The sequence below is a fragment of the Brienomyrus brachyistius genome, unplaced genomic scaffold (assembly GCF_023856365.1).
Source record: "Brienomyrus brachyistius isolate T26 unplaced genomic scaffold, BBRACH_0.4 scaffold38, whole genome shotgun sequence".
Lineage (NCBI taxonomy): Eukaryota > Metazoa > Chordata > Actinopteri > Osteoglossiformes > Mormyridae > Brienomyrus > Brienomyrus brachyistius.
In genome coordinates this window covers 2,797,879-2,825,052 of record NW_026042313.1, presented here as the reverse complement: position 1 = coordinate 2,825,052, position 27,174 = coordinate 2,797,879, and the positions used below count along the sequence as shown (strand labels likewise).

Sequence of the window (27,174 nt, the reverse complement as noted above, 5' to 3'; positions counted from 1 at the left end):
CCCTGAAACCTTTATAAAAGCTTGTGTAAACATTTTGTATAACTTAGGTCTATAAACAAAATTTGTGCTCAGTATATAACATGGCATTCAGCAGGTCGCTTTCATATTTCACATATTAAACATTTTGTTCACCCTACAGTATGTAGAAATTATTTGATGACGGCCTAGAATAATGCAAAAAGGGAAAGTCATAATGAAGACAATCATGTATAGGAGGGAGCAGCGTGTCATTCATTTGTTTATTCCCTTTTATTGCTGGGGGCGCGAGGAACTCTTGTTATGTTTGTGGATGCAAAACAGAACAGTAATCGAGAAGCGTTGATTTTTGAAGGCGTTCTCGAGTGACCTCTACTGGTTAATAAAGTGGACCTAATATGTTCGTTACGGATTTAATTGAGTACCGCATCACTGATATTGGGTCTAGCCTTCAATCAGCCGTAATAGATTTGTGAATGGACTATTGCCACACGCAAATAAAATGTTATAAAACGTCAGACACCTCATACATGTAAAACCGCGGTTTTGTTAAGATTTGGTAATATATTGCGATCGCATCCATTATAACAACGAATAAACAAAGGGACGTTTTATCTCCGTCCTTACGTTATCCTGATTTCACTCTAGGAAAATAAAGCCCACATAATAACACTGTCACCTTATACATTCAGGGCTGGGAGTCCCACCCCAGCTCTTTGTATGTGGAGTTTACACGTTCTCTGTGTGTTTGTATGGTTTACACGTTCTCTGTATGTTCCTCTTGTAGTCCAAACACATCTGATGAAAAGATACATCTAAAGATGTGAGATTTTAATGGAAAATGTTTCACTTCAGTTACTTTTATACAGTCACATCCCCGAGATTTTATTTTCAATTTTATATGGCTCATTACAAATTCCTTTGCAGTATGTATTCTTATTTGGAAAGAAAATTGGGACACAAACTGGACATATTCAGTCACTCAAACCAGTGCAATGTTTAGGTGAAGATGAATATTCCGAACTCCAGTGCAATTTTGAGCGGTATTGATTCTTATTTCTCATCTTTCACAAGTTTCAAAAACCTTTTGTAAAATCAGATCAGAAATGAATTTATAAATAATACAAGGTTTATAAACTAATCTGTTGTCGTAAAAGTTTTTTTTGTTTTACAGGAAAACTAACATTTCTCCCAGGAATGTCAGGTTTTAGAAGACCCCCTCTGAATAACTAAACTTCCGGTCCTACAAAACACTCGCATACACGCATATTTTACGCATTCCATGTGAAAATTCCGCGACCATGTACAAACCAGGTACAAATGAATGGATCCTGAAACACTGCCAGCAGATTTATGTAAGGAAACAACAGCTGAAAGCACCCTAAATGCTGTCTCGTAAAACAGTCGTCGTACTGTGCAGCGTTAATCCCCCCCGAACCGACTGCCTTGGCGTAAGGGGCGGGCTTTATGCCGAGGTCAAAGCGCTGCTCCGGCGCCTCGTTTCCGTCGCAGAAACCTCTTCACGGTCAGATATCCCGCTCTTTGAGAAATGGATGCTTTTAATCAGATGTTATCACACTACCCTCATGCCTTGTATGGAGGAGCTGGAGCAACAGCATGCGCTACTGGAGTCTTAATATACCGAATTGTAACAAGGTAGGATAAACGAAAGAGAACATGAAGCCGGGCCTAGCAAGGAGAACATGAGTCCACTCGCTTTGCATTGGGCAGTCGCGGTGCTACTTAATCTAGCCCGCAGTTGTTGTTTCTGGTCGGTCACGAATGGCATATGGCTAGCGGATAGTTATTCGTTGTGTGGTTAAATATAACGATTATTAAATATAAATCGCCGTCTTCTGAACGGTGTTTTTCGAGCAATTCTGACAGGATTTTTTGCGTCGAGCATACCATCTGATTATTCTTGGTCTGTGGTGTTTCTGAAGTATAAAAATAAGACTGATTATTTACCACAATTAATGGTCACACCATTAATATTAAAATATTTTTAAGACCTCTTTTTAAAGTTTGCAAGCATGTGTATGTCGCCCAAAAATTCTGTTTGGTGAAATTAACTGGTTAAATCTGATGTTTTGCTTTATGTAATCGCTTTATGCGATTATAATATTTGTAATAACTTTCCTGTTAATTTGCGTTCCTTTTACCTCATTTTTCCCAGCCTTATTAATAATGGTTTTAGCCCTGTGCTTCTTGGTTATAAATTGTAGGCAGCCATCTATCAGTAGTGATCATAAGTTTTAGTGGTATTTAAATTTAAATGGTAATCATAATTAGGGTTCCGTGAAAGGTAGAAATAAAAGTAAGACCTTAATTATATTTATTTTGACTTTCACATTAATGCGAAGAGAATTAATTCCTCCGCATAACATGTTTGTGGGAAGTTGTCACATCATGATAATTATTATGGTTTTACACCTTGCCCCCTTCGTCCACAATCAAAATGATAGTCTGCATCAAATCACATTAACTTTTATGCATTTACCAGTTTTATTACTCTACTATTGGGGGCAAGACAATATGCAGTATTGTATCTTATTATGACCAGTACAAAAATGCAAGTTGACTGCATGCTTCTCCTTTAAGGTGAATATTGCCCAGATATTATAAGGATTCTCATCCAGTCAGTTGAATGAAAACATATAACCATTGGGGCAGCTGCAAGATAAAACATATATGTTTGAAATGTATTTTGTGATTGTATACATTTCAACAGAGAGACAGGCTTTTTGGCATTAGTGTGAAATTAGCCAGTCGGATCAGTCTAAGGTTTTATATTCTTTTTTTGATGAGGTCTTTTATTTTTCAGTATATCTTTCTGTTGCTCATTTATTAGGTTTGTTATATTTTTTATTATTTTCATTATGGTGGAGCTGATCACTTATTTCACTGCAGGTTATAGGCTGACTGTATACCTTGCATGTTACACATAAATATCACTAGACACATGTTTGGTGAAATGTATACAATCCCTGCACAAATTTTTCATACCTTTTTAAAAATGAAAAAATCTAAATTGGAGAACAGTGTGCCTTTTTGATGGTTGTAATTTTTAAATGGAAGAAAAAGGGAGAACAACAAAATATTGAACAACTTCTCAAATTTCAGGAATTTTCCAATGGGATCCATAAAGTTTCTTATTTAAAAACAAAAAAAAAAATCCAACCAAAAACTGTCAGCTCTCAAGTGTCCTCATTGTGATACTCAAAATCTCTAAACCAACCAATACACCCTGCAGTCCAAAAATATAGGACAAATCGCGTTTTTTAAATATCTTATTTATAAGGCCTACAGCATGCTTTTAATTTATTACTACATCTGGTCAGCCAGTTGATCTATCACTTTCTACGGAATAAAAAACATTGGTGCCGCTGCTTGTGGTCAACAAATTAGCAGAGTTAATTGCATTAAGCCTCACCCAGTGGTTTTTGGTCAAGAGAAAAGTACCTACTGTGGTGTAGGGACTAGAGAAGTTCTGGAACTGCCTCAGAGGATCTACAGTCTGGATGAAGTCCTGCAGTGGGAACACAACAGAAGTTCTGAAAAAGGCAGAAATACAGAAAGAATCCCTGTTGTATAATTGAAAGAGTCATATGACCAAGCCCTTCATGTTCAGTACATGCATCGGGCCCTTGCTTTCAAACGTAACATGCAAGGAGTGGTGGGAGGCATATTTAAGCACTTACAGGGTTGAGAACAGCCATTTATTAGCAAGGTAATCCTACCCATTGTCAAACCATACTCCCATCCCTAGATGTGTGTCGTTTCTAAAATAGGTTGTATTTATTTTGGTCATTTAAATGATGGTGGTCATTTAAAAAAGTGGTGGTATTTAAAAACGACTGAACCAGTTAAAATGAATAATCGTTTTAATCTTATTCCACAGTATACAGATTTTTTTTATTTAAAAAATAGCAATTTTTAGTATAAGACAATGTGCCAATAACCTGACTGAAGGTAAATAAAGTATGTTGAGTATTAAGTTCCTGGGATTACTGAATTTGAGAAACAATTACATATTAAACTTTGTTACATTACATTACATCACTGTCTGTTAGGGCAAGCATAATCAGAAAGAAAGAAGATCGGACTTGGAAAACTGAAAATGTGTGTGAAGTATACAAATAAGTTTCAAATGGAATAATGCATATGCCCATTGCTTAGTATCTTGGGTTTGCATAACTTCATGCAGTGTTTGTTGTGTACTCTGGTATCCTCCTAACCTGGTAAGGTAAATTGGTGTCACTAAATTGCCTTGCTGGTATGACTGTGTGCCTCGTGACTTGCATCATGTCCATCCCTTATGCCCTGGGATAGGCGTACTCATCAACCTGTATCTGATAAGTTGATATGGATCAGTAGATTTATAAATAGCTCCGAGTGAAAGACTAGCTATCTGACTCCTGTTCTACCTGTCACAGAATGCAAGGTGAAAGTGAACCAGTTAAAAGTGGAATCTGACCCCCAGTGTTTCCAGTAGTGAATTGGTCTCTAACCCACTAATTGTCACTCTCAAGTGGAAGAATAAACCTGGTGCAGAAAAGCTTTTGTTGGTAGTGGAAATGCTATTTGTACTTTAATTTTAGAGAAAGCTTGCTGCTGTTAAATCCAGGATATTTTTTATTTCTTAACATTTGGCCTTCTAGCCGGTAACCACGTGCATGCTTACACAACTTCTGCATCTGATTTGGCAGGAAGAAGCCGACGCATGTTAATGTGAACTGTTGGTTCTGCAATCAAGACACAGTGGTTCCATATGGAAACAGAAACTGCTGGGACTGTCCCAACTGTGAGCAGTACAACGGCTTCCAAGAGGTAAGCCTCACCTAGCCCATCGAAGGAAGATGTACGAGGAATGGTGTGTTGTCCATTTTTATAAGTTAATGATAATATGTTATAATACTGTAATAAGTGTGCGTGTGTATTTATATATTTGAGTTGCTTGGTTAATGATTAGAGTTTTGGGTTTTTTAATTCCCAGATTACAGGAGCAGCACAATGTCTGCACATGTTGCAGGCTCTGAAGTTAGGTTAGTTGGTGTAGTATATGGCGTATGATTTTGTATGCATGAGTGTACATTCCTCGCAACAGACTAACTACATGTGTGCCAATTGCTGGTATCTGTACCAGCCCTCCACTAGATTAAGGCTAAATAACTCACTAATACTAAGGAATACAGTCAAACCTCGGAGTGCAAGTAACTTGCTTCGTGAGTGTTTTGCAAAATGAGCAAAATTTTAAAATAAATTTTAACTTGTATTGCAAGACCTCGCTCGTTTATCGAGTATTATGTATACGCTTTGTCTGCCTAGCGTCACGCAGCTGAGCCGATGGTTCTTCTCTCTCTCTCTTGCTGTTGGATTGTGGGTAATCGTCTTCCATGCTCGGTCTCAGTCGGCGTGCCTCACTCCTATAGTCAAAATTTAATAGAAAACCATCACCCAAATAAGGGCGTAGCAGTGCGAGCAATGAATCTGTTCAACGACAATGCAATGTCCACATTTCCGCGAAATCGAAAAGGAGGCAAAAGCGGCTGTCATTGGATAGGTTCCTTGTTAATGCACAAAAAGAAAGATTCCAGTGAGCCAACAGATGATGAAGTGATTCCGTTAGATATAGTGAGTCGTAATACAAAATAACCCTCCTCTTCTCCTCTCACTTGTCTCCCTCACACCATCCACGATTCTTTTCAAAGGTAAAGTGCAGGATAATTTGTTTTATGTATTTTTGCTTTATATTTTGTATTAATCATTTTTATATGAATATTTTTGGGTTGTGGAATGAATCTGAGTTTCCATTATTTATAATGGGAAAATTTGTTTTAATATACGAGTGCTTTGGATTACGAGCACATTTCCAGAACAAATTATGCTCGCAGTCCGAGGTTTTACTATACTACCCTGGATCTTGTGATCCATCTCCCATGAATAGGGGAAAAAAAATAATCTAATGTATTTGCCAAGAATTTCAGAAACACCTTTCTATGGTGGCATACAGCTAGTTTTTTTTCTCATAAGTAAATCTCATCTAAGTGCTGATTCATGTACCTCATTTCATTTTTCCCTTCCAGAATGGTGACTACAACAAGCCCATCCCAGCACAGTACATGGAACACCTGAACCATGGTGTATCAGCGGGTCTCACCCAGGCAGAGGTGGCTCGGCCGCTGCAGTGGGTCAACTGCCAGATGCTTCTGTGCAAGAAGTGTAACCACAACCAGACCTTGAAAATCAAGCAGCTGGCGTCTTTCCTGCCTCGTGATGAGGTCTGTTCAGCTGACTGGAGGATTTGTCTGTCTGTGAATGCTGTGTAGTTTGTATGCGACATTGTTTTTGGAGTTTGCTTGTTTGTTTATTCTCTAGGTAAAAACCCACATTTTCTGTGACTTGTTGGAGTGAACAGCATCTTGTGATACAGGTAGTCCTCAGGTTAGAAACTTGTACTTACAGACGGTTCGTACTTAACAGACTGCCTCATAGCCTATTATATTAAAAATTCGTAATTTGTAAGTGGCTTGTAATAACGACCGCACGCACTACTTTGTGATGCTTGTGAAACTGCTTCATCGCCCTGAGGTAAAGTACAGTACCTTACGTAGTCACTTATTGTACTGTATTGTTCTTCTTACTTGCCTACAAATAAATAATTTTTTATATGTATAATTTTTTTTAATGTTTAAGGCTTTGAAGCTGAGTCGGGCATATGCAAGGCACTTATAGAATTTTGAAACATAATCAATAAAGCCAGTGTCTTTAGAGGAAATAAGGCCATGGAGAACACCCAGTTTATCCTTATTGGCTGGATGTCAGTTGTTTGTTCATTAAATGATTTAATATAAACAGCTTGCTTATTACTGAGGTCATTGTGCTAAACTTTGTTCTTGTAACAAAACATCAATAATGGTTAAATAATAGGCAAAAGTATTCTGAATAAATCTAGTGCCTTTCTAGAATAAGTGAATAGCACAACAAGATTTTAATTGTAAAAACACAAAAATATAGAGCAGAGTTTGACTTGTGCACACAAGTGCTAGTGACAAGAATATTGTTTTTTTTTTTTTCTTTCCATATTGGGCACCGAACCTGTAATGGAATGAGGTGAGGACCAGCATTATACCTAGGAATGCTGCAGACTGGCTGCTGAATTAAATGTTCAGAAATTCTTTGTATGTTGTAAATTAATGTAACCCAATAAAATGTAAATGGAGCTCTGCCCAAATGAAAAACGACATTTGCAGTGTGTTCCATTTCAGGTCACCAACAAAGCACCTGCTAATGGGACATGAAGGCCGAGGCTGTGTTTCAGGCTCCTTAAGTTTGTCTTTCAGTCCACAGGGCTGCCCTGCTTGCACACTAAAGTGGTTTTTCCACATACAGTCTTTCTTCTGTGCAAGTAGAGCATGACATAAGAACTAAGATGGGAATGATTGAAATGTAGGCGCAGGGAACCCTGGGTGTTTCCAGATGAATGTTCTTCATTTTGTTCTGATTTCCTCCCTTGAGAAACGTCATTGTACAGAAGCCTTGTCTGAGTACTTTGTGATCAGTTCTTCACTTTTCAGAGTCATGTATTTACTGTTGAAGCCCTTTGAGTTGGAATAGTTGCAGTTATCCATTTAATTGGGAAGGTCATTGTCATACTACTATGAAATCTTATTATGGGTGACTGTCAGCGCCAGCAGACATTACTGGTATTTTAATGCATTTTCTTCATTGGCTGGTCCAGGAGAAGTACGACGAGGAGATCGAGGTGTACCGGCACCACCTGGAGCAGACTTACAAGCTTTGTCGGCCCTGTCAGACTGCTGTGGAGTACTACATCAAGCACCAGAACCGGCAGCTACGCGCACTGCTCTTCAGCCACCAGCTGCGGCGTGGTCGTGATGCTCAGTTGGGCTGTGTGCAGGTAAGGTTGTCCAGCAGGGCGGCCTCCTAAAGGCTCCACCACCCAAAGCTTCCGCCCTCCATCAGCGCTTTTGCGTGCATGTGCATCTCATAGGAGATCAAGACAGGATGTGCAAGGGTTGCTGACTGCAGGGACAGGCTTTCTGTTCTGTGGGAAACCAAATTTTACTTTGGTATAGTTTACATTGTCAGATTTATTTACGTCAGTTTTACAAATTTCACGTTAAAAACAACTGGAATGTCACTGGAAGAAATTAGCAGTATCGCAGGATAGAACACCAGTTGCCTAATAGAGGTGTACATGTATATATGTGTAAGTGGACTGTGAAACACATATGTAGTTGAATTATTGATAGATATTGGTTCTTTGGCATCTCATACTGAGATATTCAATGCTGTTTGTATGTGCTTCTGGTTAACTTGGTATCAACAGGCACCCCATTATGCATAGGCAGGAGAATGAATTTGGAGCTGCAGCGATTGTTTTGGGATTGTTTTTGGAGTGTTTTGAACGTATATTTTGAGTGTTTGTGTGCTTTAATTGTTTACGTGGGTGGCTGTTTTATTTCTATTTATTGTTCTTATTTCGGTCGGCGTGAGTGCTTGTCTGTCCTGTCTGTTAATTAACAGCGCGATTGTTACGAACAGTGAGCAGCATTTTCTGTTCGCGTTTAACTCCGTAACAAACACCGGCGGGGCGATAACAGCTAATAATATCTAGCGTCGGTAACGTTACCCAGCGCCGGAAAAAGACAGTTGCTCCTGAGCTTTGCTCGGTCGCCAGTCGGGGCCGGGAGGACATTTTCCACTTTTTTCCCCGCTCCGGCAGTAGCCTGCTGTGAGGGGGTTTTTGTAGTTTTTCGACCTCCCAAGAGCAACTTCGATTTCGCTTTGTTTTTAGTTCATACTTGGTTCAGGCAGAAGTTCTTTTGGTAAGTAGTAGTAAATTTATCGGATTTAAAATTTTAATCCCTAATTAAGTTCCGTTTCAACACAAGTAACTTATTTTAATGTACTTGGCACTTTATTGCATTTAACGTTAAGCTAATTAATCTTTAAAGTTAAATACACTATATAAATTTACTGGGCTGGGAGTACAGGGTCATAGTGGTCAACCGGCTCAGTGTTGCGTTTTCAACATGTTTGCCCTTCTGGACGTTAGTGTCCTGTCGGACTTCATCTGCGAGCGATGTGAGCTAGTGGACTCGCTCATGGTCAAGGTTCGCGGCCTTGAGGAGCAACTGGCTCTCATCCAATGCAACTGTGAGTTAGAGGAGCAAGTTAATACTCCTTTTAGGGAGAAGGTGTGTACGCCACTAACGGGGAGGGGGGAGAATGAAGAGCAGAGAGGTCGAGAGAGCTGGGTGACCATAGGTCATAGACGCAGGAAGGGGCGTACACGCGTTGCAGAGGCGGCATCACCTGAGGTGACTGTGTCGAACAGGTTTCAGGTTCTTCCAGCTTTAGAGCCGGAAGGGACTGGAGAGGCAGGTGGGCCCTTGGGCACTGAGGAGCCCCCTCCCCCCAGGAAGAGGGAGGTTGTGGTAGTGGGGGATTCCATTATTAGGGGAGTAGACAGTTATGTGTACACGCGTGATAGAGGGTCCCGTACGGTGTCTTGCCTGCCTGGTGCCCAGGTAGGAGACCTTCCAGATCGTGTGGACAAGCTTTTGGCCCCAGCTGGGGTGGATCCAGTTGTCGTGGTGCATGTTGGCACCAACGACATAGGCAAGTGTAGAAGGGCTGTTCTGCAGGATAAATTTATAGAAGTCGCCAATAAGCTTAGAAGCAGAACGTCCACGGTGGTATCCTCTGAAATACTCCCCGTGCCACGTGCAAGTCAGGCTAAGTTAGCTGAGATAAGGAGATTAAATGCGTGGCTAAAAGGATGGTGTAGGAAAGAGGGGTTTAGGTTTATGGGACATTGGAGGACCTTCTGGAACAGGTGAGACCTGTACAAGCCGGATGGGTTGCACCTGAACCAGAGGGGAACCAGTGTATTGGGGAGGTGTATGTGTAGAGTAGTTGAGGAATGTTTAAACTAGGGACTGGGGGGGCAGGGAGGTTAGTTAAGTATGTAAGTGGGGGGAAACGGAACGCCCCAAATAATCATATTATAAGTGGGCACCGTAATAGGCCTACCCTTTGTCTGTATTTAAACGCTAGGAGTATTAGGAATAAAATTCATGATTTAGAGGCTTTTATCTCATCGGACTCTTATGATATTATAGGAATAACTGAAACGTGGTTGAGAGAAAAGGATGGACAAGAATATAATATGGATGGTTACACGTTGTTCCGTAAAGATCGTATAGGTAAAAAGGGAGGTGGTGTTGCAGTATATGTAAAGGAAAACTTGCAGGCAAGGGAACTTACTGATATAAATAAAATTACAGAAACAATATGGGTAAAATTAGATGCTAAAAACTCAAATAGCCTAATGGTCGGTGTTTGTTACAGAACACCTAATGTAGCTCCTAAGGAAAGCAGGTTATTATACAGTGATATTAGGATTATGAGCAGTAAAAATGATGTGGTAGTTATGGGAGATTTTAATCTACCAGGGATGCAGTGGGACATTGTCACTGGCTCTTCTGAAAATGAACTGGAGATGGTGGAATTAGTACAGGATTGTTTTTTTACTCAGTTTAACACCCCTACCAGGGGAGATGCCATTCTTGATCTTGTTCTCTCTAATAACCAGGACAGGATTGGTAAATTAGACGTTTTAGAACCACTTGACAGTAGCGATCATAACATGGTCAAATTTGAGGTTAAGTTTAGTGTTCGAAGAGCTAAGTCCAAATCAAAAATATATAATGTTAGGAAGGCTGACTTTAAGTGTATGAGACTAAAACTAGAAACTGTGAACTGAATGGAGTTAAATAACAAAACTGTTGAAGAGGCCTGGGAATTTTTTAAAAGCACATTATTGCAAGTGCAAGAGGACTTCATCCCTGTTTCCAGCAAGAATAAATCTAGGAAATTGCAACCTAGGTGGTTTACTAGGGAAATAAAGTATAAAGTAAGGAGGAAAAGTGCTTTTTTCCAGCAATGGAAAATAACTGATGATGACAGAATAAAGCAGGAATATCTAAGTCTACAGGCTGAGTTAAAAAATATTAGACGAGCTAAAAGAAATGTCGAAAGGATGGTTGCATTGGAAGCTAAGGATGACGTTAAAAGTTTCTTCCAGTATTTTAACTCTAAAAGAGCTCTAAAACCTGAAATTACTAATCTGCAGGATAGTAAGGGTCTTATAATAGTAAACGACATTGATATAGTAAATGAGTTCAATGATAGTTTTGCACGGGTATTCACTGTTGAGGACCTTAGTAATTTACCAGTTATTACCTATCCAGCATTGTCTATAGCTAATATATATATAACTGAAGCTGATGTTTTGCAAAGCCTAGCTAAGCTCAAAATAAATAAATCGCAGGGCCCTGATGGCATCTTACCTATGGTGTTAAAAGAGATGAGGGATATTATTTGCCGACCCTTAACTTTACTGTTTCAAAAATCCTTATCTGAAGGTGTGGTACCTTCTGATTGGAAGCATGCCAACATAATGCCCATTTTCAAAAAAGGGGATAGAAGTAATTTGTCAAACTATAGGCCAATCAGTCTAACTTGTAAAGAGGCACAATGTCACAGTGGGCCTGCATCGTTAGTGGGGTACTAAAGGGTTCGATTTTAGGACCACTATTGTTTCTAATTTACATAAATGATATAGATACCAATATATACAGTAAACTGGTGAAATTTGCAGATGACACCAAGGTGGGTGGATTAGCGGCTCAGCAGCTACAGCGGGATCTTGATTTAATTAGTGACTGGGCCGATACCTGGCAGATGAAATTTAACATAGACAAATGTAAGGTACTCCATCTAGGGAGCAGAAATATAAAGTACAGGTATTTTATGGGTCCCACTGAAATAAAGGTAGCTGATCATGAAAAAGACCTTGGTGTGTATGTTGATGCTTCCATGTCCCATTCTCCCCAGTGTGGGGAAGCAATAAAAAAGGCCAGTAGGATGTTGGGGTATATCTCCAGGTGTGTGGAGTATAAGTCAAGGGAGGTAATGCTAAGATTATACAATTCCTTGGTGAGACCTCACCTAGAATATTGTGTGCAGGTTTGGTCACCATATCTTAAAAAGGACATTGTGGCCTTAGAAAAGGTGCAGCGTAGGGCCACAAAAATGATTCCTGGTCTTAGAGGAATGTCATACGAGGAACGGTTACTTGAGCTAAATCTGTTCAGTCTCAAGCAAAGGAGACTGAGGGGGGACATGATCCAGGTATATAAGATTCTAACAGGTTTGGATGCAGTTCAACCAAATAGTTACTTCAGCATTAGTTCAAATACAAACTCGTGGCCATGGGTGGAAATTAGCGGGAGAACATTTCAAACTGGATTTAAGGAAGCACTTCTTTACATAGCACGTAGTCAGAGTATGGAATAGTCTTCCTGATAACGTAGTGTAAGCTGAATCCTTGGGTTCCTTTAAATCAGAGCTAGATAAGATTTTAACAACTCTGAGCTATTAGTTTAGTTCTCCCCAAGCGAGCTTGATGGGCCGAATGGCCTCCTCTCGTTTGTATAGTTCTTATGTTCTTATGGTCTCCTGTCTTTCTCCTGTGCAGGCCTCCCACTCCATCTCGCCGCCAGCATGGGTGATCCTCCTTCGCTTCCTGGCCTTCCTTACCTGTGTGTTCCTGGTGCTGATTGCACTGTATGGGCGACGCCCGTTTCTAGCCACTGCAAGCCCCTTGCAGACGCAGAGTGGGGGTGTGAACTCACCTGGATCCAGCCCTCCCCGCGAGAATGTGTCGGACCACAGTGGCAGCGAGTTGGGGGGGGTGTGGCGTGAGCTGCTGGGCCTGGTGCCAGGTGATGCCCTGGAGAAGGCCCAGGTAGCCTGGGATTATGGCAACGACCATCAGATGGTGCTGGTCTTCCTGGGCCTGCTGACCTGTGTCAGTAGCATTTTCCTCGCCGGCCTCATCAGGTGACACATTTCTACCTATACGAATATAGATCCATAAGTAATATGTAAGATTCTACTATGCAGATAAAGGTACATGAGAACTTGATCTTGATGATACAAGGGAAATTGATCAGGAAAAGGCCACTGATGTGATCTTAAATTTCCAGAAGGCCTTTGTTGTTCCCCACAAATCCTCCTGCTTAAGCTCAAAGCAACAAGGATTTCAGGAACTATATCAAATTGGAATGAAAACTGTGTAACACATAGGAAGCAGCAGGTAGTTGTTAGAGGCACAATGTTTTTTGGGGGGGTCTGCATTCATAGTGGGGTACAGCAGGGTTCCATTTTAGGACCACTATTATTCCTAATTAACATAAATGATATTGACACCAATATATGCAGTAAATTGGTTACATTTGCAGACCACAACAAGGTGGGTGGTGTAGCAGATACTGATCTAGCAGCAGAGAGGCTACAATGGGATCTGTATTTAATTAGTGACTGGGCTGATACCTGGCAGATGAAATTTAATGTAGACATAAGGAAATCCAAGCAAGGAGCAGAAATATAATATAAAATATAAATATATAAAGAGATATTTTGTGGGTACCTCTGAAGTAAAGGAAGCTGATTGTGAGAAAGACCTTGATGTGTATGTTGATGCTTCCATGTTCCACTCTCGCCAGTGTGGTGAAGCAATTAAAAAGGCCAATAGGATGTTGGGTTACATCTCTAGGTGTCTGGAGTTTAAGTCAAGGGAGGTGATGCTAATATTATACAATTCTTTGCCAAGACCACACCTGGAATATTGTGTGCAGGTTTGGTCACCTTACCTTAAAAAGAACATTAGAAAGGGCTCAATGTAGAGAGACAAAGATGATTCCTGGTCTTAGAGGAATGTCTTATGAGGAGAGGTTAGCTGAGCTGAATCTGTTTAGCCTTGAGCAAAGGAGACTAAGGGGGGGACATGATCCAGGTATATAAGATTCTAACAGGTCTGGGTGCTGTTCAGTCAAATGGCTACTTCAAAATTAGCTTAAATACTAGGACTTGTGGCTGTAGGTGAAAAATAGCAGGAAAACATTTTAAACTGAATTTGAGAAAATACTTCTTTACACAGCGTATAGATAGAGTATGGAGTAATATTCCTGTTCATGTATTGCAAGCTAAAACCCTGGCTTCCTTTAAAGCAAAGCTAGATAAGTTTTTAACATCTTAATGCTATTAGTTGAGTTCTCCCAAAATGTGCTTCATGGGCTGAATGGCCTCCTCTCGTTTGTATGTTTGTATTCTTATGTAAAGTTTCCACTGTAAATGCTTAGACTTATAGTTCTGATCATGCTGTTGCTAATACCAAAACGTTAAGCCTGAGATTCCTACCTTTGCTCTGCATATAATTTTGTTTTTATGTTCTGTTTCGATATAATTACATATAATTTGTTTTCGCTGCTGAAGGCTGCGGCGTATTGACGCTATGGCCTCACTGCTGTGGTTCCTGGTCCTGAGCCTATACCTGCTGGAGAGCTACCTGCAGCCAGACACCCCGGGTTGGCTTGACACGGTCAAGCTGAGCACCACAGCCCTCTGCTGCCTGGTGGGCTTTGCAGCCGCCGTGGCCACGCGCAAGGCTGCCAGCCAGAGGAGAGCCAGGGCTCGAAGGTCAGAATTCGAACAGTGACACTTAAACACCATGCAGAAGGGAAGGAGACTGTGTGGCCTAGGATTTTGTGTGTTTTTGTGTGTGTGTGTGTGTGTGTGTGTGGTTTTTTTTCTTCTCAATGACATGTCAGAGTGTTTCTCTGCATCCCCCAAGAGTGGTTTGCCCAATCTCCCCCTTTGCTTGCATTAACAAAATAATCCCTGCATATATTTTTTTAATCAGTTATAAGTTATAATCATTAGTTTAAATGTTTGTAGTGCCATATAACACTTCCTGTTACTGAATACATTTTTAACACTGGATTATGTATCTTTAGGAAATGTTTCTACATGATCTGGCTGTATTAGCAGTAATCAGTAGTATGTTGAAGTGACATGCAATTAGTAAAAAAACAAAAAAAAAAGTTAATTATATCATTGCCGTAATACGGAATGAGCATTTGTCTGTATACCACTTCAATGACCAGCTGAAATGCTGCACAAACCTAATTCTTTGTACTACCTGTTTAGTATTTTTAGACTTAAAGCACATTTCAGTTCTTTTAATATCTGATACTTCTTGACTTGTTAGTTGTGAATTTTTTAAAATGCTGCCTTTCACTGTAATCTACAGATATAGTCCAGTCAAATTAGAGGAATGTGTTGGAATGAAAAGTTTATACTTTGAAACGAGTTTGAAAGACCTGTTTAAATGGTCCATCAGTGCTGTTGGTTGGTTGTTTCTTGCTGAAGTATGTCCAGTGATCTTTTACTTTAAGTTCATTGTCTTGGTAGTATTGGTGGTGCAGAGTGTAGTGACTCTTCTGGTTCTTACGACGTGACTCACTCCAAGTAGCTTGGAACATTTACTGAAGTCAGCTTTTTTCTGTTGCATTATAGACATTACTGTTTCAAATTCTGTGCTTTTGTAGGTTCTGTTTAGCTCAGTCAGTTATGAAGATTTTATATGGTTATGTATCCTTCAGTATTATGGATTCACTTGTCCATAATTAAGCAAATAATTGTTCAGTTTGTACTGAAAACTGAGCAGTATAATGCAAATGCATACCATGCATAGTTATTGGTCTGCTATGACTCTGAAGTTTATCTGTGATGCCTGTGACTGTATTTCAAAAGAAAACTGAAAGAATGTTGTTTAATTACAGTGATAGCATTTTGATGAGAAACCGTATTTGGTTACTACAGCCAAAGTGGCAGCTATAATGCATTTATGGTAAAATGTGTACAAGATTTACTGAAAGGTTACTCAAATTTGACTGTGAATTTAACGACACTACGTGATCTAGAAACAAACCTTTTTAACACACCAGTGTTTTAACCCTGCTGTTTTTTGTTTTACATACCTAGAGAGAGAATTTTTTTGTGGTCTTTATTAGCAAAAAGAAATAACCACTAATGCTTAATGCTAAATAACACTAATTGTTATTCTTTTTAGCCGTGAATAATTGGATTGATTTAATTCTGGATTGACACTACAGTAACACAGAAACATGATGGCACAAACCCTTCCTTTATTTCCATTTGGGGAAAAAAGACTGTTTTGTGTGACGACACATTGTTATATACTGCATTATGTTAGCACAACAATTGAGCCTGGTTGTGAGGCTCAGCATTCCTGAAGAACGTTCTTTTTACAGAAACCCTCTGTGAAGCCATAATAGAAAAACTGTTAACTTTTGGGGAAAAATTACCAAAATCACACTACTTTGTAGTTCTGTCACTGTATAGTGACCTAAATTGTTATACATCATGACCTATTCTTATATTTTTATAAGTAGGTTTTGTAGGATTACTTCTTTTTGTGTTGTGGCATGTCTGCATGTGAGTATTATAATTTGCAACTGCATGTGCCATTTAAACAGGTTCTGAAACATAGCTGTAGTCTTCTGGGAATTATGTGAATGAGAAAGCTAATGGTACTTTCCTGGCAAATTCTTAGCCCTATGACATTACTGACATCCTGTCCTAATATTTTTCTAAACACTATTTTATTTCCGAACAAACTTGCAAGGAGGGAATGTTTCATTTAATCTGTCAGGTTAAAATTGTGTGTTCTAGGAATGTATTCTTAGAGAGTCATGTAGTAAAATATTGTAACACTATGATAAATGTGAATTTACATAAACAGTTGACTGTATTGTCTCCTCTGTGTCTTGAATGAAACTTTGTATTTTGCCAGCGAGGAACCTGACAGTCAACATTAGGTAGTGACTGCAATTTCCATATAGTACTTAGAGAAAGATTCCTAAAATCTGAGTGTTGTCTGTAATTCTGTTCTGTAGCTTAGTCATTTATCTGGTTTCCATTCATTGGGATATTCCTACTGTAAAATTCAGCACCCAAAGTTAGAAGAGGTTAGGAAGCTTCACTTACTACTTCTCTCCTATCCAGAAGAGGGCAGCACAGAGTTCTTGTACTATGTCATTTTCAAAGCCCCTGTGAGCTTTGCCTTCATCTCAACTTCAGCTGTATGCCATCTGCCTTTACATGACTTTGTGTGCACTTACGCCATCTTGCTAATACAGCACAGTCATTGGTTCTTAGGAGTGTACCAACTGTACATATAATACCAAAAAATGAACTGTTAAACTCTTCAGGTACGTAGGTGTGTTCTGCATAAATATGGATTCATCTGAGACAGATTAAGGAAAATCATAGGCAATGCCACAGGCTAAAGTTGTTATTCTTAAAGCTTTATGATATTCTCCAATGTGCCATTAACATGTATGATTTTACTGTCATTTCTTGTTTAACCATTGGAATATTTAGCGTTTTTGTATTTCTACAATTTATTTAACTTAAACACCAAGATCCAGTACCCTCACACTTGTGTATTCTTTTTTTTTTTTTTTGTTCGGCTAAATGATTGTTCTCATTTTGGAATAAAAAATTTCCTGAAATTTTTAAAATGTATGTTTCAGAAAGATTTGGACTACTGTTGGAACAGTCTTTTCAGTAAATGTATGAATTGCTGGCTAATGTGGGTACTGTATCTTAAAATGTCCTCTTGGACTTTATGTGATGTAATTATGTAAACAATATATTGTTTCATAAATGTCATTTGAATCAGTTAAATAAACTGTGCAATATTCAAATGTGTGTATGTATGCTATTCTTAAATGGCAGTCAATCCTTGTTACATCACCAGTGCTTTCATCCTGAATTCCTAAAAAACTTTAGTAAAGCTAGACTTTACATGCCCTTCAATTCCCATAATTTTGTGATTCAGTTCAGTTGTGTAGAAAGAATTTTAGAGCATCAGTTTTAATTCAAGTGATACATAAGCAGCAGTTCGCTTGTTGATACAAATCTGCAGATTGAAGCAAGGTGCTTTTGAATCGATGCAAAGTTTTTCTTTTTGAAAGTGTACTGGCCACAATAAGGGTTATGCAGTTGCAACTTGATTCACATGTATTTGTAATGCTTTTCAAACAAAAACACAAAGGTGAGAATATCCCATAATTGCCCACACATTACTTTTTCTGGCCCACAGTGAAGGTCCATAAGAATGTATTTGTTGGATGGTGTGTATATGTAATATATATGTGTGTTATTTCAGCTTATGTTAAGGTTTCAGTGAATTTGCTCTTATCTTGAATATATTTTTTTCCTTCTTGGTTTGGTTTTATCATCAGCTTTAACTTGCTTTCCAAATTCCTGAAATGTTGGTATGTCAGTTAGCCAACTTGAACAGCTGTAAATGAATATGTACTTCTACAGAAACCTTACTGGGAAGTTACGAGGGGTGTAGTACATTTTTATCAGTGACATTAACTCGATACTCCTGGAAATTAGTGTAAAAATGGACTAATGTGATATGTAGCAATAAGCAGCCTTGTATTAGTGGTACGTATTGGTAGTGATGATGTTCTCCTGTTAAGCTCCTTGCAGCTGGCCTGGGCGTCCGAACTCTCCCCCTGCCTCCCTGCTGCGTAACATGTAACAGCACAGTGTGCACACTGGGCTTCAGTCCAGTAACCACTCTGCTCTTCTGTTCTAGGTATCTGTCTGGCAGCTCTTTGGGCTCCTACTACGACGGGCACATCCCAGTGATGGCATCGGCCCTGTCAGGACCCTCCCCCTCCTTTGCACCCACACCACCTCCCAATCTGTTGCACTTTCTCAGCCGCCAGCTTTGCCAGCAGCGAGGTCGCCGGGCCTCCCCCTCCTCTCTGCCGGGCCGCCTGAGTAGAGCCCTGTCCCTGGGCACTATACCCTCCCTTGCCTGCACGGGTGAGTCTCCATGCTGGATCCGCCGTCCCTGCTTCACTCAAGTATTTATCCATGCCAGTCAACCCATTAAGCCAGTGATTCTCAACCCATGGGTCATGACCCAGATTTGGGTCGCAGCAAGTTCTGAAATGGCTGCGAGGCAGAGTTGGAAATGTAATCATTTTAAAACCAGCAAGCTCCTATACGGTCACCTAAAGTGCCATCTTCTGAGGGGGTGTTGACCTAGCAAACCGCCGGTATGTACCGAGACTGATGGTTAAATAAAAGCTGTCCTCACAAAGCTTAGCCACCCTCTATCAAAACCTTAACATTCTTTGGAATGTAGTGCTGAAATGACAGAAGTCCTAGTTAGCATGTTCTGAGGCAAGATGCGGGTCTGGTACCAACCTAGGCTAACGGGGACATGTCCTAACCTGAAAAGTTCTGATCTGTGTCAGTGTTAACAAAATGTGCTGTGATTGGTGTCTTCTGAAAGTTTGTATCCAGCATTGTGAAAGTGATGTTTGCTGTTGTGCAAAAGAGAATTTGCATGAATGATATAAGAGCTTATCGGCCATTTTTGCACAAGAACCTGCTGCTTTGCTCTAAAGGCATGTGTCACTTCTCCATTAGGGCTGCAGGCCATGAGCCAAGTTTCTTGAGGTGAGGTGAGGTTGGGCTGCCTCTCATGTGGAACCATTGCTGAAATGCATTGTGGGAGCTGTGCATGGGCCAGTGGCTTTGCATCTATGGAGAAATGAACTGGCCTGTCAACACTGGCAGTGCCGCACCCAGAAGTGGAATTTAGCCTGTTCAAGTGGTGGGACAGGACATAGACTCCCTTACCGCTGTCAGGTCACTGTTTCCTGGTGGCAGATTTTCCTCGTAGCCAGGACCCAGTTCAGGATGATTATTCATGGTGAGAGAATCAATCTTGTATGTTGACTTTCGTTTCTGAATTCAGAAGACGTACAGCCCTGCTCTTTGTTTTGTAAGTTCAGAATTCTGTCTGAAAATTCACTTAGTTTTGAGTGCTGAGTGCTGTTAAAGAATAGCAAACTAATTGTGAATTCAGATTTAATTCAAGCCTTTAAATAGGCACTTTCGATAAAGCTCAAAATGTAGTCTTTAAAGGGTGGATATTGAGACAGAGAGACAGACAGAGAGACAGACAGAGAGACAGACAGAGAGACAGACAGAGAGACAGACAGAGAGACAGACAGAGAGACAGACAGAGAGACAGACAGAGAGACAGACAGAGACAGAGAGACTATTTAAAAAAAAAAAAAAAATGTCCTTGTTTAGCCTCAGAGAAGGTCCTGCATCCATGTCCACAAAGTCTGGGTTTGAATCCCTTAGCTGGCAGAGCGATCATATCCCCATCAGGCACTTGAGCAAGGTCCTTGACCTCAGCTGCTCCAGGAACCCTGGCTGACCTTGCTTTCAGATGCTCACTTTGTGTCACTTTCCATAAAATCTGCTAAGGTACATTAACTTTAAAGAAAATGTCTTTTTATTGAAATGTCAGGTGTCCGGTGTCCAATCATAGGTCCCATTTTAACATGGGAGGTGCTGGTTTGAATTGGCTTTATTAAAGAAAAATAGCATAGGGCGTGAAAAATGTAAGTAGTCATAATCTGCTTTTGGTGAGCTGGGTCAGATAATTGGTCAGATAATTAGCAGTAACTAAAAATTGCTCTCCCGAGAGCTGTGCCACCATTTGCTCATCACTGCTCATTGCTGCAGTGAACTGCTGGGGAAAAATCTGGAAACAGGGACATTCACTTACTCAGCCTTTTTGTACTCAATGATACAGTCATGAAAAATGTAGATGTGTGATGAAAAAAATCCAAATGTGTAGGTGTTCAAAATTTTCCAAAATATCTTCTGACTATTTTGCAGTTCAGACCATTAAAAGCTTAATGCAGTTTTGGGCTTGGCCCTTTTTTGCCCAGTAGTGTACACTAGTATATAGAAATTAGTAATATTGTTTGACAAAATGCAATCAGCAAGGCATGTGGTGAGTATTGACAAAAAGAATAGTCTTCAGTTTACCATTGTGCATTCCTTTTTTGTTGCATTCCATGACACATCTAGCTGATGAAGCTGAAGATGTTGTGATTAGGCTTGATGCTGGCCTGTATTTCCTGCCCATTCCCTATGGCACGCTGTCAGACCAGCTCAGTCGGCACCTGCTCTGCATGTCTTTGCAGCCTGAGGCATGCTGGGATAGCAGAAGCCACTTTGCAGCCTATTGGGGGTGGGGTGAGGCTTTACCCAGAATGGAGGGTCACTGTTGTAGGGTGTTCAAACCCTGGGATTATGGAGTGGGATTTGTGAGGGGTGTGGGGTGTCTGGGAAGTGGTGTCTTGCTGGATAAATAATTGTTGTGCACCGACTGCCGCTTCACAAGTAGTGCATGCACCTGTTTTATGGTTTAGACCCCAGCTGCTGTTCGTCCGGCCAGCTGGGCAGATGTTTCGGTAACACCAGTCTGCTTCTGTGATATTAAGAATGACTGAAGCTCCCATAAGCTAGGCTATATTTGTTGCAGACCTATTAGTTTTTGTCACGTTTTAAATATTTACCTTGATTTTTATATAATTTTTGTAGAAGTGTAGTTTAGATGCTCTGACAAACATGCAGCAGGGGATTTGGCTGTTTGGGCATTTCAGTTTATGGGAATAAAGTGAATGGACAGCATTACACACACCTGACCATTGCATATGTTGAAACTGTGGCATTAGAATTTTTCTTCATAAAGTGCCCATCTCCCCTCCCCCTCACCGTCATGTTTTGGAATAAATTTTGATCATGGTATTAGAAACTGAAGTTAACCAGCTTCTTTTTAATGATAGTAAAAGCTACCTTGGAGACATATTGATGTGGTACATTGTTAGTTCATAGTTTATTTGCTTGCTGGGATAAATATTATATACCAGTGCGTGATGGATTCTAGTTTAAGTTATAAAAAAAGGCACATAACCTGCTGGGCACATTACTTGCTTCATTTGCAGACATGTGTATCACCTTAAAACCACACAAAAAATGTAAACTACATCGCACTGTAAGTTAAAACCATGAGCGTTTTCAGTGACCCAGGAAAGATCTACTTTTCTATTACCACTCTATATTTTAGCCTTTTCAAATAGTCTGTCCGTTTTCTGCTGTAACCTAAGTGTTGTCTTTTTTTTACTCTCTTTTTTCTGTCTATTTATTGCCATGCAAGTCTAATGGATTTTGCCATTTAGAACTGGATATTTACACCAGAGCCAATAATTCTAATACACTGTTAATTGCTGTGCTACTAGGTACAAGAAGCTGACTGCTGGTTTTTAAGATCTGTGAAATGGACAAAATAGTCTGTTTTTTTTTTCAGATTCAGGTCAGCTGTTCAGTGGTAGTCGGCAGCCTTCACTATGTAAAGATTCTCTGGCATCAGGTAACTGAAAACAACTGCTCTTGTATCAGTTGGGTATTAATATAAAAGAGAAATTCTGAAGATTGAAAAAAACTAAACAATCTGAAATGGCTACTGTGTCATGTCAAAAATGAAGCCTGTAATCTTAGTAATTGTTGAAGTTCAGTGGTGTTTCACGGGCAGGTTTGTCTGTCTCCTCTGTCCAGATTACTTCTCATTAAAGTCCGGAAGCCGACCTTCATCCCCAGGGCCTTCGCCGGCTCCCTCAGTCGCGGGGTCTGTGACATCCACGTCCAGCTCGGCCCGCCACCGTCGGCCCATCATCAGCCCAGCTAGACTGCACCTGGGCGGCAAGAAGCTACGGCTCTTCTCCAGTCCCACGGAGCCTGGCTCACTGTCTACGTCTCGCTGCTCGCCGGAGCCCGGCCTCTACCCCAGCTCCATATTTGGCCCAGAATCCTTGGCCTTCCCTTCCAGCAACCGTGGTATGCAGGAGTGACTACATGAGCCTGTAACGGCTGTTTGTGTTTCGTTAGGTGCTAGCTGGCTTTCTCAGGAAATATTTGGTTGGCATCATTTTTTCATTTGGGGGCCAACTTTTTATTTATTTATTTATTTATTTATTTATGAGCCCCTGTCATGCTGTGTTTCTGTGTAACCCCCAACCTCACAGGCACATCTTTCATCTCAGATTTAGTGTCATATCTCGCATGATTTGAAATGGACTCGGCCGTGTTCCAATTTCTTTAGGTAAGCTGCGGAGCCTGTAGTCTATAGCACTTTGTAGCACTGTGTCATATGACTCATCATTCCCAGTTTCAGTGCTTATTTCAATGGCCCTTGCTGCATTTTCAGAAAGAGTTAATGTGTGAGCTAATCACGCAGTGGGTACAGAAATGGACATGGAGTCTGAGTATCGGAAGCATGGCTTTATTGATCTGTCTAGAATTTTTCAGATTACATGCTTGTTTTTTTGTGACTGGTTCCACTGAGACAACAAACACACTCAGATTGCTTTTATGCACAGTGAAAGAACCACTTGTCTTTCTGTATGACCACTATACTTAACGTGATTTAGCTCAGGTGGCCAATAAGCTATAACTATCCCCGCCCTGCACCTTTGGTGATCAGATAATCTGAGCCCTAGATGTGAACTTGGAAGCAGTTAAGCATCAAAGACAGTCTGTCTGCTGAGAGCAGTGTCTCTTGTGTTTTCAGTAACACGGGGCTAAACAAGACAGCCACATCTAATGAGGGAGAGAGAGAGAGAGAGAGAGAGAGAGAGTTATTAATTCCTTAAAGGGAAATTATCATTACAGCAACATTAGCATATATAACACATACATCACAAACAGGCATGTATATAAAACAAACAAAACTAACCAATGTACAATGAGTATCCTGATATGTAAATAATTGCTAGTATGTAGGTAATGTGCAAGAACGAAGCTCCCCTTTCCTGACAATGACGCAACCTGTTGTACAGTGCAGTGGTGGTTGGTAGGGATGATTTTCTGAAGCAGCCTTTGTCAAGGTGGACCTGGATGAGCCTGCTATACTGAAGGTGCTCTGCATTTAAGAAACGTATTGTGCAGGGGATGTTTGACTCTCTCTTTTCATTGCGATTCTCACCAAACTTTGGGAACATCAGCTCTACTCGTTGTCCTTTATAAGCAAGCCTCCGTATGTATGATCAATTGATTCAGCTCTTCTTGTACATTTTTTAAGATCCTATCTCAGGCTACATTCAGTACTTTTTAAAATTTTTCTATGTGAATTTTACAATGAAATATTACAGCTATTAAATATATACCTCCACAAGTGAAAATGAGGAATGATGTTCTGTATAATTGCTATAATAACTGAAAAATAAGTGTGTGTTGTCTTCCTACAAAGTGTTCTGAAGTTAAGGACTGCTGTGGTTGTTTTCTAACTGTGTAAATGTCTGAAAGGGATCTGAATTTCTGAAGGCTTTGAAAGTAAAATTATTGTAAAATTGTAAGTTAACATTTTCCCTTCCTCGCACCCACATATTTTTCAGTAGTCATTTCTTTACATGTTGTTTTTCCATAGATATTCATAGTGTTGTAACAAGTTCGGTTCAATGTGTCTAATTTTACCCCAAACAGGCACTCTTCATGTTACCTATGGGAAGAGGTCAAAAAATGGATTTAAACCATTTTGCTTTTGGTGAGGAAGTAACAGTCTGTTAGGAAATTTTGGACCATGTGTGGGAGGTTGAATGTGTATAAGCATGGGGGTTGGAGCGGAGAACAGGAGGATAATTGACAGCTTAGTTGTGGACAGAGTCTTCAAAACAACTAACATTTAAATGGATGATTAAATACTGAATTTGTGTCTGTATTTACGTCTGTATCTACCTGTGTATAACAAGTGAATGTCTCATCCAGACCTAGGTTCCCTTCTAGAAGATAGCAGTGTGTATGAAGATGTAGAAGAGAAGAAGAAGAGTGGCTCCTCAAACTCTTCTACCTGCCTGGTGGACACTACCACCGGAAGAGGCGTGGAAAGCAGAAGCGCACTGAAGGGTGAGTGAGGGAGTCAGCAGAAGCATTTGTTGGGTTCAGTTCCCAAGGACCGCAGCCATGTTGTTACTGAAGAGTAAAGCAACAAACCTGAATTGCATTAGGTTGCGTTGTACAAAACATTGTGAAATATAAAATCAAATTCCCTGCCAAGCAACTTAAACTGCTAATGCTAATTTAAGTTACTATAACTTGTGAAATCACATGTTTAGTTTCCTGGAAAGAAAAAAAATTATCGGAGAATTTTATTTTCTCGAAGTTTATGTCAAAAGGATGCATCTGTTTCAGTGCCAAATTTCACTGGATTTACTGTGAACGTTCTTAGGTTCTGTCACTAAATGGCTAAATAATCCTGTGTGTACTTGTGTGTGTGCATATAAAATATATAAAAATATGTAATACAGATGTAATATATAATACATACACATTCCATTGACATTAACTGCACCTTCATAGTGCATTTTTAATGCATTTACTGAACTTTCATAAGCAGCATGTAAGTATTCATTAACATCTTAACATTTCTTAACGGCTTTATTATACATCAATAACAAAATTATATAATTATACGGTTATAATGTTTATCCTCATGTTATTCATGTATAATAAAGCTGTTAATGTGAAGCATTACCAGTTGGTCTTATGGTTTACTGCAGTCACCTGCGGAGTTTTGCATTCTTCGCAGTGCGCTATGCTATCTATGTATTTTTTTTCCAATTTTTTTCAATAAGTTTAAAATTTTGTGACTTTCAAAGCTCCTTAATATGCTGTTCACAAATCGATATAACATTGAATTTTACAGTGAACTGACCCTTGGCATTGCAAACCAAATAAGATTCTATCTTTGCAAATGAATTAGACATTCATGTCATTTGTGTAATACAGGGGAAGAATATTGCCTTTGACTGATGAAGATTGCTTGAATCTATTTTGATCATTGTGGTATAAACTTGATGTACCAAATAGACTCGTGGCTGCAGATTTATGGTGTTAAGACTGAAGCTGATTGTGCATGACATTAATGTCCTGTGGATATTCGTGGCTGAAGCTGTGTGTCCTGTTTGTTCCAGGTATTCTGCGCTGCTCTCTCTGGTTGGGTCTCCTGGGCGTTAGCTTAACAGCCAACCTGGTATTTGCCTCCCTGTACTGCTACCACACCTGGAGATGAGCACAAAGGCTCCAACCCCTCCTCACTTGACCCCTGATCCTCACCATGGCACTAAGCTTCAAGGTGTCTCTTATAACGTGTAAGCTGGGACCCCCCTGCCCAACCCCCCCACAGATGCACATTTTCATTTTTCAGTTTAGCAAGATCTATAGAGCTCCTGGATTACAGCAATTCAGAGAAGTTGGAGAACAAGCTCTTTTGGAAAATACTCGGAGGGTGTAAATTACTTCATGCTCAGATGTGATGGTGCATCTTTGTCTAGTGCATTACTTCCAGTCATTCTTATTTCTTATTTTTATTACTTTTTTAATTACTTGGCACACTTTATGTTGCAAGTTTTATGGACCTGTCTGTGGAAGTATTGGCTGTCCTTGCTTGACAAGATGGTCTGAGCTGTGCTGAAGTGCTCGGTGTGTGCTGCATTCGTCGTGCTTGTACACGTGTCCTCATCATTTCAAAATGTAAAACAAGCTTTTGTGCTTGAGTCCTTTTTGTATTTGGCAGCAATTGTTCCATTAGCAGGAGCAATTAGATAAGAAGAAATACTTGAATATCAGCTGTGCTGGCAGTGCACCCCTGGAATGTGTACGTTTCGCATGGCCCACCCCCAAGCTGCTTGGTCACACTGGCATCCTGTCTGTGGGGGCTGCTGGTCTGTCAGGCTGCTGTCTTGCAGGGAGACTGGTTTGTTAATGCCAAACATGGTGTGTCCCAGAGTACAGGGTAGTCGCTCCTGCTCTGTATTTTGTTTTAAATCTATGCTAAAGATCCCTGTTTTCCTTGGATAATCCATGTGGAATATTTTGGCAAGGAAAATGTACAACACTGTTACTTTTGTCTGGGGAAAGATGGCATATTTCTACTTTTTGTTGTATTTGAAATGTAACTGCTATGTCAGCTTGCATAATTTGTCGTGAAACATGACTCCTTGGTTTATGTGTTTACATGTTCTGTGAATAAGCATTTCTCCAACCTTAACCACATCTTTTTATTTATCTTTAACACAATCCTGAAGTGAAACCTGTCACTTCTGTGTTTTATGTTAGTTTACTCAGATCAGTTCAAACACTATTTTGGCACAAGGACTCTTGAGTTTGAAAGCAAATTGAAACCTAGTTTGAAAGCTGGAAATCAGTGTTATTTGATCAGATGTTGCATATACAGTGACTATATGATTGAAGTTCTCTACGTTTCATGATTTCAGATGCCAAGATTCAGATTACTGTAGCCCCTTGAGATTTTTACATGGTAAGAATAAACCATGTTTTACACCTTTA

The 27,174-nt window shown here is 40.0% G+C and overlaps 1 protein-coding gene across 1 annotated transcript; it reads left to right on the top strand.

Moving 5' to 3' along the window:
• The first annotated feature begins 1,457 nt into the window (after nucleotides 1-1,457).
• On the top strand, nucleotides 1,458-27,174 carry tmem201 (transmembrane protein 201). The gene is made up of 11 exons (XM_048998524.1): nucleotides 1,458-1,632; nucleotides 4,686-4,806; nucleotides 6,063-6,257; nucleotides 7,718-7,897; nucleotides 12,548-12,912; nucleotides 14,347-14,550; nucleotides 18,551-18,783; nucleotides 22,142-22,204; nucleotides 22,390-22,668; nucleotides 24,595-24,732; nucleotides 25,800-27,174. Exons 1-11 carry the CDS (start codon nucleotides 1,526-1,528, stop codon nucleotides 25,895-25,897), a joined length of 1,983 nt encoding a protein of 660 aa, XP_048854481.1. The 5' UTR covers nucleotides 1,458-1,525; the 3' UTR covers nucleotides 25,898-27,174.

Excerpts from the sequence above, each read along its gene's own strand:
- tmem201 (XM_048998524.1), top strand. The coding sequence starts at position 1,526 with ATGGATGCTTTTAATCAGATGTTATCACACTACCCTCATGCCTTGTAT. Across the intron at positions 6,258-7,717 it reads CTTTCCTGCCTCGTGATGAG|GAGAAGTACGACGAGGAGAT; the intron begins GTCTGTTCAGCT and ends TGGCTGGTCCAG. Across the intron at positions 12,913-14,346 it reads TTCCTCGCCGGCCTCATCAG|GCTGCGGCGTATTGACGCTA; the intron begins GTGACACATTTC and ends TCGCTGCTGAAG.